This window comes from Mus musculus, chromosome 16, assembly GCF_000001635.26.
Source record: "Mus musculus strain C57BL/6J chromosome 16, GRCm38.p6 C57BL/6J".
NCBI classification, from domain to species: Eukaryota; Metazoa; Chordata; class Mammalia; order Rodentia; family Muridae; genus Mus; species Mus musculus.
The window spans coordinates 36,856,843-36,873,357 of record NC_000082.6 but is presented as its reverse complement, the minus strand read 5'-3'; the positions used below and the strand labels follow the sequence as shown (position 1 = coordinate 36,873,357).

At 36.6% G+C, this 16,515-nt stretch overlaps 2 protein-coding genes across 11 annotated transcripts in view; one reads left to right on the top strand and one right to left on the bottom strand.

The window, feature by feature from the left end:
• Eaf2 (ELL associated factor 2) overlaps positions 1-16,515 on the top strand; it is an 82,185-nt gene that overhangs the window by 1,711 nt on the left and 63,959 nt on the right. The gene's annotated exons all lie outside the window — the stretch shown is intronic.
• Positions 639-16,515, bottom strand: part of Iqcb1 (IQ calmodulin-binding motif containing 1) — a 44,360-nt gene continuing 28,483 nt past the window's right edge. For 6 of the 8 annotated variants that reach the window (XM_006522249.3, XM_006522247.3, XM_030249153.1 and 3 more), the window contains 4 exons: positions 14,755-14,903; positions 5,668-5,799; positions 1,751-1,907; positions 639-1,166 (listed from right to left, as the gene is read on the bottom strand). In XM_006522249.3, the coding sequence (XP_006522312.1) occupies positions 937-1,166; positions 1,751-1,907; positions 5,668-5,799; positions 14,755-14,903 (668 nt within the window). In that variant the 3' untranslated portion in view covers positions 639-936. Of the gene's footprint in view, positions 1,167-1,750; positions 1,908-5,667; positions 5,800-7,628; positions 13,997-14,754; positions 14,904-16,515 lie in introns of those variants that run through there. The other 2 variants (XM_030249154.1, XM_006522250.4) reach the window with 1 other exon arrangement.

Below are 16,515 nucleotides of genomic sequence, written 5' to 3'. Positions count from 1 at the left end.
TTCCCAGTCCCAATATCTGGTGCCTCATAGCTACCAGTAACTCAAGCTCAAACAACCCCTTATATTTTGAGTAAATACCCCCACATAGACACACACACACACGCTCACAAACAAGCAGTAATTGAACATACTTTCCATTTCACCATTTTAAAAAGGAAATAAGCAAAGCAGTGGTCAGGTATGGTGGTACATGCCTGTAATCACAGCACTAAGAGGAAGCAGCAGGTAGAACTGTGAGGTCTAGTTAATTCCAGGCCAGCCAGAGCTATATAGTGAGACTTTTTTTTAAAAAAACAAAAGCATTATTTTTACTATTATATATGAAATATAAACTACTGTTTCTTTCTCTTCTCCCGTCTTTCTTAATGTAATGCTATTTAATTGATCAATTATTTTTCTAAACTTTGTCAAGGTCAAAACCATAAAGGCAGTGGTGGCACATGCTTTCAATCCCAGCACCTGGGAGGCAGAGGCAGGCGGATCTCCAGGAATTCAAGGCCAAAGGCCTACAGAGCCAGAGTTCTAGGACAGAGAACCCATCTCAAAAATAAATAAATATTATTTTTATATTATATATATATGACTATTAATAAGAAATTCTGAATAGCAAATGTAAAACATTGAAATAACATGACAACTTTTTTAGAAACACTATTTATTTTAAAACAAAACCAAAACAACTTTTAGTTAGAAAACAGATATATTAACAATAAAATTTCACATTGAGTTCTCTCCCACAATTAAAGCTCACAGACAGGGCATAGAGACAGGGGAAAGAATTGAGAGTGAGGTAGGCAATGCTTTGCTTTTTGCTTCCAAGTGTTGCATGAAGATGATGCTCTGGAAAGCCACTGGCATAGCCCTAGTCTTCCTGCATGCCAGAGGCAAAACTAACAATCTCTTAAAAGGTAAGATTGCCAGCTTTCACAGTACTCTCTAGGGAGGTTTGGTTCCACCGATAAATAACATTCCTAAATCTATACTAAGCTCATCCTTTGGAACATCAACCTCATCCCCTGGTTCTTCTCCAAGCTTCTTCCACCAGGGTGCTTGTATGTGCTTCAGGGTGGTAAGATGGGCCTGCTTGGCCTTGGCTGCCACAGGCCTAGATCTACTTAGGAATTGCTCGGGTTCCTTTCCTTCTGCCTCCTTCAGACTTGGTGCCTCTGCAGCAAACAGAAAGGAAATGGGTTAGTGGAAAGTATGCCAGGCAAGCAGCAACTTGGAAACAGCAGAGCTGTTTATAGTCAGGACAGGACAGGGTTCTAACTGAATATGCTGTCACTGCTAACTATGAAGGTAGGTTTCTAGTGAAGTTACAGATGTGGGTGATAGCAACAACCCCAATCCCTGGCAACTTCCAGCTTTAAAAGAAAAATGATAAATTGTGTTAGATAGCCTAAAGAGAGAAACTTCGATAAAAATTTATTAATCGTTATTTTTGACAAGTTCATTGTACGTAACTACTGTTATTATCTAATTCTAAAATACAAAAACATTTTTTAAAAGTTGGGAAAATGTGTCTAGAAGATTATAACTTCTTTGAAATTAGTAATTTTGATGAAGCTGAAATATTTGAATTTATAACAAGCACAAACAGAAGGTATAGAGTTGAAAACTGGGATGATGTAAGACTTCCCGAGGACCTGAATAAAGACTACTTGTGGCACTTTTCTTCTAAAGAGTTTGGATGCCACATCTCTTGCAAGGGGTATTCCATTTATGAAACAAGGATGGAGGTAGAGCATACTCATCAGCTGTTCAATATTGGTGCTGATCTGAGCCATCAAAGCTTCTCTGTGTTGCTGGGCTCGCTCTTCTATGGCTCTTCCCATAAAATAGTGCTGAAGTCGTTCTTGTGCTTGTGCATGGAGCTCTCTGCTGGCCGCCTCTGACATCTGAGAGCACTGGAAACATAGGACAGAAAACTTGTCATAAAGACATTATGTATCAAAATATGCTTTACCTACCCACCATAGCAGAGCTAGAATTTTAGCAATCTCCCATTTTATCAATAGAATCTTATAGCTCTTATCTAACTTGTACACTGGTGCAAGTATTAAATTATCTTTAAAAACCACATAAGTTGTGAGTATTCATGCCTGTAATCTTAACACAGGAGCAGAAACAGGACAATCTTAAGCCTAGGATCAATCTGGGCTATATAGTGACACCTTGTCTCAAAAAACCTAAAAGAGAAATGAACAAGTATGCAAACAACCTAACAACAGGAACAAGAAAGAATCCATTAAATCAACAAAGCAGATTTTAAACAAAAGTAACTTATACCCTAACTTTATATAATGATATAGATGGACAAGTTTCTTTTTGAAAAATTTTAAATTTAATTTTGTATGTATGAGTTTTGCCTGCATGTATGAATGTGCATCACATGTGTGTGCATGTATGAATGTGCATCACATGTGTGTCTATGCCTATGCTAGAACAGGGTGTCAGATCCCTTGGAGCTAGAGTTACAGATAGTTGTGAGTTACTTCGTTGGTGTTAGGAACTGAATCCGGAACCTGTGCAAGAACAACAAGTATTCTAAAGCACTGAGCTATCTCTCTGGGCCTCCATGTTTCTTTTTGGTATCCTTCCACACATCATTTCTTCAAAGACATGGTAAGTAATGAGACCCTGAGATTAGGAGACCACAATGAAAGTATAAATGGTTTAGTGAAGGCAACTCCTTTTGTTTTGGACTTCATTTGAAATATTATTTCTTATCCCATTCCTACTCCAAATGCACCCTCACCACAGTGCTCTAAGTGGTGCTGGTTTCACAGAATGAGAGGCTAAAATCAGCTAAAAGACCCTATCCATTAGACTACTCAAATAATTTAAGGGTGATGTTAGTGACTAATTTGGATAAAAATGAAATAATCTTAGCCTTAAAGCTGATAAAATTTCTGACACCATAGCTTTATTAAATACTAATGCAGTTCTGTTCCAGTTGATAGTTCATCTTTCAGCCACAGACCTTATCAAAGCATAGTAAAAAATGACAAACTGGGGTATTCATTAGACTTACACTCATCCTTCCATATGTCTGAGATCTAGACTCATATTCAACTAAAGAACCAAAGCATTAGAAAATACTGCATATACACTAAATTCATACATCACAACCTTCTAAAACATACACTCAAACATCAATTTACACTGTCTTTACTTTGATTAGAGAATGTAGGTAACCTAGAGGAAGAGTATACACAGATATACAAAGCTTATATGGAAGAACTATACCATTTGACTAAAGGAATCTGAGTACCTGTGAAAGAAGAAAGGCCCAAAAACTGAAAATAAGAGCTAAAATTGTATAACAAAAGGCAAAGTGAGATTCATAAAACTAAAGGTTTTTTTATGTATTAAAGGACACACAGTTAAAAGGGCAAGCCACAGAATAAAATAAAATCATTTATCAGATAAGGAACAGAATACAGAGAATTCATCAGCTCATCAACAAAAATGCAACCTGATCTGAAAATGGGCAAAAGTCTTGAATATATGCAAGCCTTCCTTGTAAGTTATTTTATGTATGTGCGTGTACCATACCTGTTTCCATGTGTACCATGTGTGTACAGTGCCCACGGAGGCCAAGAGAGGTTGTTGGATCTCTAATACTAAACTTACAGGTGGATGTAATTGTCTGATATGGGTGCTGGGAACTGAACATGGATCCTCTAAAGAGCAGCAAGTGTTCATAACTGCTGAGTCATCTTTCCTGCCCAGAGTTTAGTTTTAATTTTACTCTTAAAATCTAGTCATACCATTTTATATTTACTGTAACATAATCATGCTTCAGGCTCTTACCATGATTTTTCCTATTAGTCCTATTACTTTCTTATACATTCCTCCTTTTTCTATTTTCCTTTTTGATTAATTAAAGTACATATTTTTTATTTGGTTTCATTTCCTTTGTTACTTTTTGATATCTGTTCATTGTTGTAGGATTTGTATTATGTACCATTAACTTACCAATTTAATTCTGAGTGATATCATTCTAATTTATAAACAGGAATTTAAATCATACATGTATTTCTTCTCCTGGCTTTTATGTTATTGTTTCCATATATTTTACTTTTTAGTATGCTACAAAGACTATAATTTTAATATAAGTTATTACTATTATTCAAAACAAAGAGCAGCAAACTAAAAACAAAAGCTTATTTTAGAAAATAGCTTTCAGTGGTGAGATGGCTCAGGGAGTGAAGGCTGTGTGCTGCCAAGCCTAATGACCTGAGTTTGTTTATAACCTACATGGTGGAAAGAGAGGACTGACTACAGGTTGTCTTCTGACCTCTAGACAATCGATAAATAAACAAGTCAATAAAAATAGTTTAGTTGCGATACTTCCATATCTATTCATTTATTCATCTATAGTTACTTTAGTCCTACAACAATAGAAATGGATAGCTGTCATAAAGGCTAAACACTGAGGGCATTAACTATGTGGTGCATATGACAAGAGTCAGCGCTATTCTATAAAGACTTAAACAATGATGAAAACCTCTTATACAGATAGGATTAAACATTGTTATACAATTTACTTTCTATCATTGCTCTGTTCCAATGGTTATCAAATTCATGTATGGACAGAGATACATTTGTATTCTGCTTTTCATTTTGTGGAGGACAGGCTCTGGAAGGATAAAATACTATATCAAATCTTTAACATAGTCACCCTACAGTTTTTTTGTTTTTGTTTTTCTTTTTGAGACAGGTTTTCTCTGTATAGTTCTGGCTGTCCTTGCTCTGTAGACCAGGCTGTCCTCAAACTCACAAAGCTCTACCTGTATTTGCCTCCTGAGTGCCAGGATTAACAATGTGAATCACCCTTCAGAGCTCAGACTTTAGATTGTAGAAATTTGTGTTTGTATCAGAAGGGGAAAGGGGGAAGGAAGGGAAGAAAGAAACTCAGACACAAGGAGCATTAGCATAATCCTAACGAAATGTGAGTAGTCCTTAGATATACTAAGAATGGTTGGTTCAAATGAGGAAAGTAAGAATTCTGATCAAAATGTATAAACTATTAGTTTTTCCATAAAATTTGACAAGTGTGGAAACATCAAGAATGGTTGAGTCCTTCTCAAGACAGACAGAAATGTCCTTCAAAGATGTGCAGAAGTGTAAGGTCAGAAACTCAGAGGGAAGAAGCAGGAAGCACCTACTCTGTATCACTGTGCCCACACAAAGTCAGAGAAATGCATGTTTCTGTTGTGGAAAGGTGTCAGCAGCATTACAGTTTGAAAACCAAAGAGGTAGGGCATCAAATTCTACATCTTACTGTCTTGGGAGTTTAGACTAGTGAATATAAGTCCTTATGCATGTGTTTGAGCATATGGAGGTAAGAATGAATGCCCATTGATTGATAATTAATATATTCTTATTAAAAGATTCAAAACAGACAAGATTTTACAGGACTATTATAAAAGAAGCAATGCACAAGTTTCGTTGGTATAGTACAGGAAATAACCAATTTTTAAGTTGAGTTCCCATTCACCACCAGTTATACCTTTGGATCCTGTAACTGTAAGAAGAATTCAAGTCTACTAAGTCTATGGAACCTGCATCCAACAATCAATATATATGCTGTACTACTTTAGTGATAAAGACTATGCAATGGATTAATGTAACATGTATTTCAGCACAGAAACTACATACCGGGTGTCTTTTGACATAATCGTCCACTTGTTGCTTCAGTTCAACTCTGCGTGCATCAGTGAGTTCTTGAAGTCCATGCCAAGAGGCAAAGAGTTTCTTTTTCTTACGGCACTTTGCTAGGAATTTAAGAACCTGGAGTGAAGTAGGGGAAAAGGAAAAGAAAAGAAGATCTTTTGATTCTGTTCCCTTAATAGAACTCATTTTCCTATAATCTAAGTCAGTAACACCAAGGTTGCATTAGGCAATTCTGAGTATGCATGAGGAGGGGAATGAGACTGTGACATAATAAAGGAATATAATAATTTTTTACCTATACAGATCCACCTCTACTTTTTTTTTTTTTTTTTTTTTTTTTTTGGTTTTTCAAGACAGGGTTTCTCTGTATAGCCCTGGCTGTCCTGGAACTCACTTTGTAGACCAGGCTGGCCTCGAACTCAGAAATCCGCCTGCCTCTGCCTCCCGAGTGCTGGGATTAAAAGTGTGTGCCACCAGGCTATGTCAAATAACTCCATTTTAAGTTGAAAATACTTGTAAGTTGCAAATATGCTTAATACCTCTACCAGTTGAAGTCTGGTTTCTACTAAGCATACATCACTTTCCCACCATGGTAGTAGCGTAAGACTATATACACTTTTAATTTTTTAAAAAAGAGAACTGACTTGTTTTGTGTGTCAACTTGACACAAGCTAAGAGTCATCACAGAGAAAGGAGCCTCAGTTGAAGAAATGCTTCCATGAGATCCAGCTGAAGGACATTTTCTCAACTAGTGATCAATGGTGGAGGGCTCAAACGCTGTGTGATGCTATCCCTGGGCTGGTAGTCCTGAGTTCTGTAAGAAGGTAAGCTGAGCAAGTCAGGGGAACCAAGCCAGTGAGCAGCACCCCTTCAAGAACTCTGCATCAGCTCCAGCTTCCAGGTTTTTGTCCTGCTTGAGTTCCTGTTCTGATTTCCTCCATCATCTGGAAGTGTAAGCCAAATAAACCCTTTCTTCTCCATCTTGCTTTTTGGTAATGGTGTTGTGTTGCAGCAACAGAAATCCTAACTAAGACAAGCTGGCACCAGCATACTGAGGTATTGCTGTGACAGACCTGACCATGTTTTGGGGAAGATTGTAGAAGGACTTTGGAACTAGAAAAGACAATGAGTAGTGTTGAAACCTCATTGGGATGTTCTGTAGGAGCTTGGAAGATAAAAATGTTGAGAGTAGTGTAGAAGATGGAGGCATAACCTGTGAAATTTCAGAGGGACAATTAAAGACTCTATCAAGACTATTATTTTGATTTAAGATTCTGTGGTTCTGGTTTGCTGGAGCTGAACAATTAGCAGCTGTGATTAACAAGATACCAGAACTACTAAAGTGGAACTTTTTCATTACTGGGACAATTGATGCTGGTTAGCTGGAGCTAAGACATTAGCAAGGATTAAGAAGAGATCAGCATCACTGAGGTGAAATCTTCTGGGAAGTGTTTTCTGAGAGTGCAGAGAAGCTGTGTTCCAAGGTTGTACCTCATGTTGCAGCTGGACTTGGTACTGTATAAGAGTTACACAGGTAGTAGTGGTTTTGAAGACATGAAAAGGTCAGGGAGAGCAGCTGGGGCTTGGTATTCTGGGAGGCCAGGAAGGCCATTGGTTGAAGGTACAGCTCATTAGCAGTTGAAGGCCCAGGACTGAAGGGATTATGCAGAGAAGTTGAGGCTAGGCACTATGAGAGTCTATGAGATGCTATTTGTGAAAGTGCAGCCCAGTTACAGCAGATGACTCCAGTGTTTTGGCCATACTGGTACCATGGGATGATCACAAAAGAACAGCAGCAGTAGTAGAAGCAGCCAAAGCTAAAAGGCAAGCTATGTGCGACAGAGGGCAGAGCTGGAGAAGTGACCTTTGGAAGAGGAATGACTCAGGTCTAGAAGAGCATGGGTGGATTCCAGACATTGGATGGTTAGAGTTTGATTTTGCTTTGATTTGATTGCGACTGTGCCTTGAATTCAACCCCCCACCCCCTTGAAGGAAGTATTTTACTGGAGCTCACAGTTAAGAGAGTTTGAACTGTAAAAGACTGGATTTTAAAAGAGATGGGATACTTTAAAAGAACCAAAATTTTAATGTGTTTGAATTTGTAAAGATTTTGGAGGTTTTACAGTTATTTAGATCTTGGGGAATGAACAGGAAAGTAAGGGTTGTAGCTTAATAGTGATTTGTGTGTAGTTGACAAGGGGTTAGTTGCACTGGCTGCTTTTTGTGTCAACTTGACACAAGATAGAATCATCACAGAGAAAGGTGCCTCAAGTTGAGAAAATATCTCCATGAGATCCAGCTGTAGGACTTTTTCTCAACTAGTGACCAATGAGGGAGGGCCCAGCCCATTGTGGGTTGTGCCATCTCTGGGCTAGTTGGTGGTCCTGGGTTCTATAAGAAGGCAGGCTGAGCAAGCCAGTACGCAGCATCCCTCCATGTCTTCTGCATCAACTCCTGCCTCCAGGTTCTAGCTCTCCTTGAATTCCTGTTCTGATTTCCTCTAATGATGAATTAAGACCTGGAAGTTAAGCCAAATAAATAAGCCCTCTCCTTCTCAAATTGATTTTTTGTCATCGTGTTTCATTGTAGCAATAGAATGAAAGGGCATTCTAAGACTAAGACAAAAGAATACACCTAAATATTTCTATTACTGTGGTTTTTGGTTTGCCAGACCTCACATAGCTTAGGCAAGCCTTGAACCAACAAGTAGCCTAAGATAACTCTATCTGGTCCTCCTGTTTCCACCTGCTGAATGTGGTGCTAGGCATCAAACCTAGGGCTTTACACATTTAGAATATATATATATATATATATATATATATATATATATATATATATATAATTATTAAAATTTTAAAAATATTTTAATTGTTTCCCCTCCCCAACTCCTGCTAGATTCTTTCCAGCTCTCTACCTAACTTCATGTTCTCATACTTAATCTCTCAAAAACCAAAAACCAAAACAATAACAAAAAGTTAGAAAAATGCCCAAACAAAACAAAATATAATAAAGAGCCCACAAAATAAAACACAACAAAACCAAAACCAATGGAGTTTTGTATTGGCCAGCTACACCTGGGCATGGATACCCAGTGACACTCACTGATTTTCACTTTATCAGCAGGTAGCAATTCCATGGTTAGGGATGGGGACTATGTTTACTTTCCACTCTCAGTGCTGGGATTTCATCTGGCTTGAACTTGTAGAGGTCCTATGAGTGCTGCCATAGTCTCTGAGTTCATATTAAGCACTCATTATGTTTGCAGTAAGAAATGAGTATATAAAAGGAAATAAACATTGAGTTCTAATCTCAATTCTAATTCCTTATAAACTCTACAATTCTGGGCAAACCAATGGTTTCTATAGGACATGCTCTATGCCAATAAGAAACAAGGACCCTAATTTTACATGTTTTACAGTATTCCAAATATAAAAGAGATAGTAAGAAAAGGCTTGGTAAAGATAAAACATTTTAACATTTTAAGCTATGAGACTACTGATAAAAGCAAATTTTCTGAATGTTTTCTCAAGTCTTCCATAATAGACTTATACATTTTGGTACATATATGAAATTATTCTTTTCAATTCTTCATTTTTCTCCCATGTTTTTATTTTCACTAAAATTATATACAGTTTTAAAAGCACTGATTGGCAAGTCATAGCTTACAGGTCAAAAACAGTAAGTTGTTTCTGTATAGTAAATACCTGTTTATTTCACTTTACATGGCTAAAAATTTAAAAGGATACTTTACGACATGTAAACGTATGTATAAGTCAAAACTCAAATGTCTACAAATTTTTATTGGCATACAGCTATACTTGCTTAACTACTGTTAGTCTAACCGTTATCTACAGCTGCTTTTGTGCTTCAACTGTTAAGTAGCTATTACAGGCTATAGCTTGCAAAGCCTAAAATATTTCCTTATCTGGTCCTTTCCAGAGAAAGTTGGCTAGCCTAATTCTGTTGTTTAAAGGACCAGTTTTACAAATCCCAAAGGCAACAACTTTAACTTTTTTTTCCTTCATGTGAATTCCATCAGTAGATTTCTATGATTTTTTTCTCACAGATTAAACATATTATTTATTGATTTTCTTGAACAGAAATAAGGATTTGGTTACTTTATACTGCATATACTCCCATGTACAGTCCACCTACATAATTAATGTTGTAATTTCAGTAAAAAATAACATTCACATAATGATTATTACATAAAGGTAAGGTAGTTTTATTTTGGGGGGACAGGGTTTTTATTATGCAGGCTATATTAGTCTCAAACCTGTAACTCTGCTGTGCCAGTCCTGAGTGCTTGTATTATACATACACAACAACAGCAAGAAAAGCTATTACTCATTCTGGAGCACATATTAGAACTACACTGTCTTCCTTGCTTATTTTCTCTGAAATTAACACTTATTTTTTCCATGTGTTTGATTTTCTACATACTTAGACTTGATTACGTTCTACAACTTCATTCTAATTGTCAAGACATTGATATATCAGATATTGTAGCACATACATTTTCTGGGGGGTTCTAACCTACCTGTTTCTCTCCACCTGGTACAAAGCTCATCCTGGGGTCTCTGCACAACTACCTTGGTTTCTCATTTTATCTCTCCCTGTACTTCTTGAATTTCAGCTGTATACCTTCTTGGTTTTCCCACTGGCTTAAGAGCTTCTGTGATTATATAAGTGTCTTTAGTCTTCTTTTTAACTCCCTTTTCAGTGAGCACATAATTTTAACTAGAAATCACTTCTCTTAGACATGTCACAGTTTTAGCTCAAGATTTCTTCAGTTCCAGTGAAGCTGCTAAGTTCTTTGTTCTCAATGTATTTCATGGAAATGAAATAAATGTTTGTTACAGTATTGGACATTTATCAATGCTGTAGTTCTAGAAAATTCTTTTGATTTCCTCTCCTCTATATTTTCTGTTCTTGATTTTAAATACTTATGTATTTGATTTCTCTGATGGATAGTATTTTTTTCCTTTTTTTTTTTTACAAAGATTTATTTATTATAAATAAGTACTATAGCTGTCTTCAGATGCACCAGAAGAGGGTGTCAGATCTCATTACGGGTGGTTGTGAGCCACAATATGGTTGCTGAGATTTGAATTCAGGACCTTTGGAAGAGCAGTCAGTGCTCTTACCCGCTGAGCCATCTCACTAGCCCATTATTTTCTTTTATCCTTTCTAGTAAATTTTAACTGTTCAACCCAGGTCTGCCTCCCCCCCCACCCCCACCCTTTTCCTTTTCCCTTTTAAACATGTTGATTTTTTACCATATTCTCTTATCAGAGGAAATGATAGATCAAAAACTAATCTTATTTTCTAATTCCTGTGTCATCTCTCTAAATATTTGTTGTTGTTTTGTTTGTTTTTCCCCACTGTCAGGGATTGAATGTAGGACCTCATATATGCTGGTCAGGTGCTCTACTCTCTGAGGTAAACCCCTAAGTATTAAATCCTCTATTTCTATCAAGCAGCTTTCCTCATGTTCACTTATATTTGCCTATGGCCTATAAAGTTGAGCACTAAAAAGCTATTTAGACATACTGAGCTGCCATAAAGGGCTCATCTACTATGCATTACAGCATAGGACTAATGAACCAAGTTGTTTTGTTTGGATCCTTCAATGTTAGTAAACTTTGACTTTATTCAGACTTCAGATTTCCCAAAGAAAATGCTTCCACTCTACTATCTGCAGTCATAAGCCTGAAAGCTGAGAAGAAAGGGGGTTGAATGATGCCTTAAATGTTAAATGTCCCTTAATACTCATTTTTAGTATGGTGCTTGCACCTGCAAAAGAGATACTCTTTGTTTCATTCTTCTGTTTGGGGGATTTTTTTCTTTTTTTTTCTCTTTTTTTTTCTCTTTTTTTTTTTTTTTTTTTTGGTCACACATCTTTTTCTCTTCCAGCCTTCCTTTTAGTACCACCCTGGGTTTATGACGTTCCGACGAGAACTTCACTCTATACCTCACTCAGAAAAACTCCCTTGATGTTTTTCTCTTATCTTCATTTATTTTGTCATTTTATTATTCTCTGCCATTGTTTTTGGCTTTTAAAAATTTCAATGGTTTATTTTGCTAATCCTTTGTATGGATGCTTAGTGATGGATGAGTGTATAACATTGTGTGTTAGTATTCTATAGTCAAGCTACCCTTCTGGATCTAGAGACCAACTAACTCTTTCTGAACTACTGCTGCCTTTTAAAAAGGTAAAAAAAAAAAAAAAAGAAAACATCTAAAAACATGCAAAAGTAAAATTTAAATTTAGTTCTAACACTGCAACACTCACTACCAAGAACTCTTAATTTGTCTATGAGAATAAAGAAGTCTAATAATTGAAGTGCTTTCAGCGTTTCGTTATTTGGGGGCCATGTCTTTGCTACATAGCTCAGGAATGCCTGGAACTTGCTATGTAGTCTAGGCTAACCTTGAATTTGAGATCCTGGTTCAATCTTCTGAGTGCCTGCATTAGAGATATAATATACTACACATCATTTTGGATTTTTTCTTTCTACTTTTATCAACTAAAAAATACACTGCCTCAATTAGGTGTGATAGTGAACTATAATATTAGTAGTGAAGGGTGAGAAAAGATAATTCAAGATCACGGTCAGCAATCTGGGAGGCACAGTGAGACAATGTCTTAAGAGGGGTCCTGGCTTTTGTACAAAGCAAGCAAGAAAGAGAAGGTAGATAATGGTTTAACTTTTCTTTTGTTGCCAAGTACCTGAAAAAACAATTGTTCCTAAGATACAAATAAATGTAAAGGATAACCTTACTACTCTGTATTTATTTTTAATGAAACTGATTAATTATGCCTCCCTCTTCCTTTGAAGTGAGAATTTGCTGTGTAAACCAGAATGGTTTCAAGCTTAGGAATCATGGGATTCTCTGACCTCTCAGCGTTTTAGAGGTCATGTTACAATGCTTGGCTTTAACAAACCACTAAATGAAAATTGCTATAGAAATATAACACAGATAACAAATTCCAGTTATTTTAAATTCCATGTAGCTATATAAAATATTATTTTATATCTGAGTTATAAAAACATAATTATATGTGCTAGCTAGTTTTTATGTCAACTTGACAAAAGCTAAAGTTATTCTGGAAAAAAAAACCTCAACTGAAAAAATGCCCCAACCAGAAAGGTCTGTGGAAAAGCTTATAGAACATTGTCTTGATTGATGATTGATTTGAGCAGGACCAGCTCAATATGGGTGGTGCAATCCCTGGGCTAGTTAGTGGGTGCTAGAATAAACAAAGCAGGCTGAGCATTAAGCCAGGAAGCAGCATTTCTCCATAGCCTCTGCTCTAGTTCCTACCTCCAAGTTCCTGCCCTGACTTCCCTCCCTCAGTGATGTTAACTGGAAGCATAAGATGAAATAAATCCTTTACTCGCCAAGTTGCAGTTGGTCATGGTGTTTTTATCACAGCTGTAGAAGTCCTAGGATGCTATATGTAAAACATTAGCATTCCAACATAGGCAATATGAACATATTAATGAGAATGAGTATTATATATATATATATGCACCACAGGCTTTCCCACAAATCAATCTGGTTGGGCAGCTATCACAAAGGCAAATATCTCTAAAAAGAAGCATCTCTAACTGGATATAAATGAGCTATCCTCAGGTTGCCTTGTCTCTTTAGCTCAGGATAAATATCACGTTTGTTTCATATATAACATAAGGGAGGAGGAAGAGACACATCACTCTTCACATTTCCCTAGTATTTATTCTATTGGTTTTTGATGGTTTAGAAATATCTTCATAAGGATGGAAAGACATCTGAGCAGTTAAGACTACAAACTGCTCTTGCAGGAAACCCCAGGTTTAGTTCTCAGCACCCATGGCTCACAACTACCTGTAACTATCTTCAGATACCGTGATGCTTCTGGCATCAGGGGGCATTAGCACTCAAGTGCACACACCCACACAGATAGACACACATGCTTACATACAATTTAGAAAATTAAAACATCCTTATAAATGTTAACCCACATTGAGTGCTCAAAATTTATCATGGTAAGAAATGAGAATTAACAGTAAAACCTATAAAAAAGGTGATTAAGCTACATGCTTTCAGACTTGAAATCTTTTTTTTAAAGATTTATTTTATTTCATGTATACGAGTACACTGTAGCTGTCTTCATACACAGCAGAAGAGGGAATCGGAGCTCATTACAGATGGTTGTGAGCCACCACGTGGTTGCTGGGAATTGAACTCAGGACCTCTGGAAGAGCAGTCAGTGCTCTTAACCGCTGAGCCATCTCTCCAGCCCCAGACTTGAAATCTTAATAGAGGCCTAATGATGTATAAGAGAAGTAGGTATTAGAGGGAAAAGGTTACTAAGTGAAAAAGAAGCCCTGTGCTATGCTTTTCCAATATAATATGACTTACTATACATAATCCCTAGAAAAACTACCATATGAATACCATTCTACAATTCCAGAGTTCTAATTATATGTTCTAATTATAGCTAGTACTTTCTCCATAAGTTGATTATTTTAAAAGAAGTAAATAAAATATACATTTGCATAAGACTATGCAATTTACAGACTTTAGAATCCTCATGTATGTCATCTGATTCTGATGTATATAACAGTATATAAAAACAGAATATCCATTCATATCAAGCTTGTTGAGAGCTGGCACCAATATAAAAGGATTAGTTCCCTATCTTTGAGGAATTTGCAGGTCAAATAGGAGAGAAAAATAAGCAACAATAACAAGGTTGCAATCTAGTAAATGGCATACAAGATTTTAAGGCAGTACTTGGACTTAGTGTCTAAATCAGCTTGAGCAGAGGCAAATAAGTGTTGATATTATTGTTCTTTGTTTGAATTTAGGTTGCTAGAGATTGAGCCTAGGTTCTTGCACATGCTAGGGAAGTACTCAACTAATGAGCTATACTTCCAGTCCTAGGTTCTTATTTTATAAAGAAAATAAGCTCAGAAAAGCAAAAGGGCTTGATCACAGATTTATATTTGGTAAACAGCAAAGTCAATTTTGAACACTTGTTTGCCTCCTTATATAGAGCTATGTATACTACAGCAGACTCACTGCTCTTTGAAGTGTGACAGCTGCTTTATACTCTGTGAGAGATGGCCTCTGTTGGCGAAAATTCTTCCTTTCCCTGTACCCCCTCCAATGTTTCTGAATAGTCAATGCTGATTTCTCTTCCATTTCCCTATTGTACTTCTCCACTTGACCTAAAGAGATGACAGACATTATTATAACATACTCAGCTATATTTTCTCAAGGTCTCGAGGTCTGAAATTAGGACAACAGTACTAATAATGATTTTGCAGGCTTTTTTAAAAAAGTATTTGTCAATACTGTTCACACTAATTTGCCAATCTCTTTCATTTTATAATAGTTCTAAGATTGTAGAAAGTAAAGCTTTCCTAGAATATGCAGTTTCTTTCCAAAAAGGACTCATAATATTGTCGTCCCAGAGTAAGGAGAAAAGGGATAAAAGGCCAATACCAAAACCAGTTTGACTAAAAAAAAAAAAAAAAAAAAAATCATGAATCTATGTAGGAAAGCATTTGGAATGACCAGGGAAGATGAACAAAATGTATTTATGTGCTCTTTAATCTACTCTGTGTAATCCAAACTTCTGATTGTTCACACAAATAAGCTTCTCTTGACTTTGGAGTTGGTGAGCATAAACCATATTTAACTCAAGGTTCACCATAGTTAAATAAAAGAACAAAGCTGTAGAACACAGCACCAGTGGTTAATACAAAGAAGGTATCTTAGAGAGAGTATTTAAAAAAACTAATTGGGAGCTGGAGAGATGGCTCAGTGGTTAAGAGCACTGACTGCTCTTTCAGAGGTCCTGAGTTCAATTCCCAGCAGCCACATGGTAGCTCACAACCATCTGTAATGGGATCTGATGCACTCACTCTTCTGGTGTGTGGCTGAAGACAGCTAGTGTACTCATATAAATAAAAATAAATAATATTAAAGCAAACTAATTGGATTTGTAGCTGACCTGATATAGAAGAGTGACAAAGAAAAAGTAAGGATATTGAATGAAACTGAACAGATTTTGATGGCATTACATGAAATGGGGAATCAATGAAGAGAAAATTTGGGAGTAAGACTTTAGTTTTGTAACTATCTGTGAATTGCAAAGAAAACTATCACAGCAGCAGCTATTAGATACATGTGGCTACTAAGGAGATTTAAATAAAATAAAATTAAACATTCAAAAGTCTACAAGTGCAGTAGCACATTTTAAATACTCAATTGCTACTTCTAGCTATTGCTACTGTATTGGTTAATACAAACAGAACTTTTCAATGATAACATAAATGTGTTATTGGGCACTGCTAGTTAGGAATGCTTAGCACTGCTCAGGAGAGAAAGTAGGATGGAAGGCCAGGTATGAGAGTGCTAAGCATTTTGCTGATAGCTGACAGTATAGTTATGGATGGGACACATCAAGCGAGACAACTTGAGAATAACTGAGAAAGGATAAATTCTGGAAAATACATTTAAACTAAAAAGAAGGAGGGAACGAGTAAATGTTCTTGGGAATGAGTAATAAGGGAAGTTAATGAATGATGAAACACGCTTGAGGGGAGAGACACATTGCTCAGTTGCTAAGAGTACTTGCTAGCATGCATGAGGCTCTGGGTTCAGTCCTCAGCAATGAATAAAGTCAGAATTTGTGGCCTACACTTGTAATCCAAGCACTTGGGAGGTAGAAGCAGGAGGGTGAAAGTTCAAGATCATCCTTAGCTCTCTACTGAAGCCAGCCCAGATCCTAACTATAGTGGAGAGGGGTGGAGGAAGAAGCCTTACGTTGCCCTT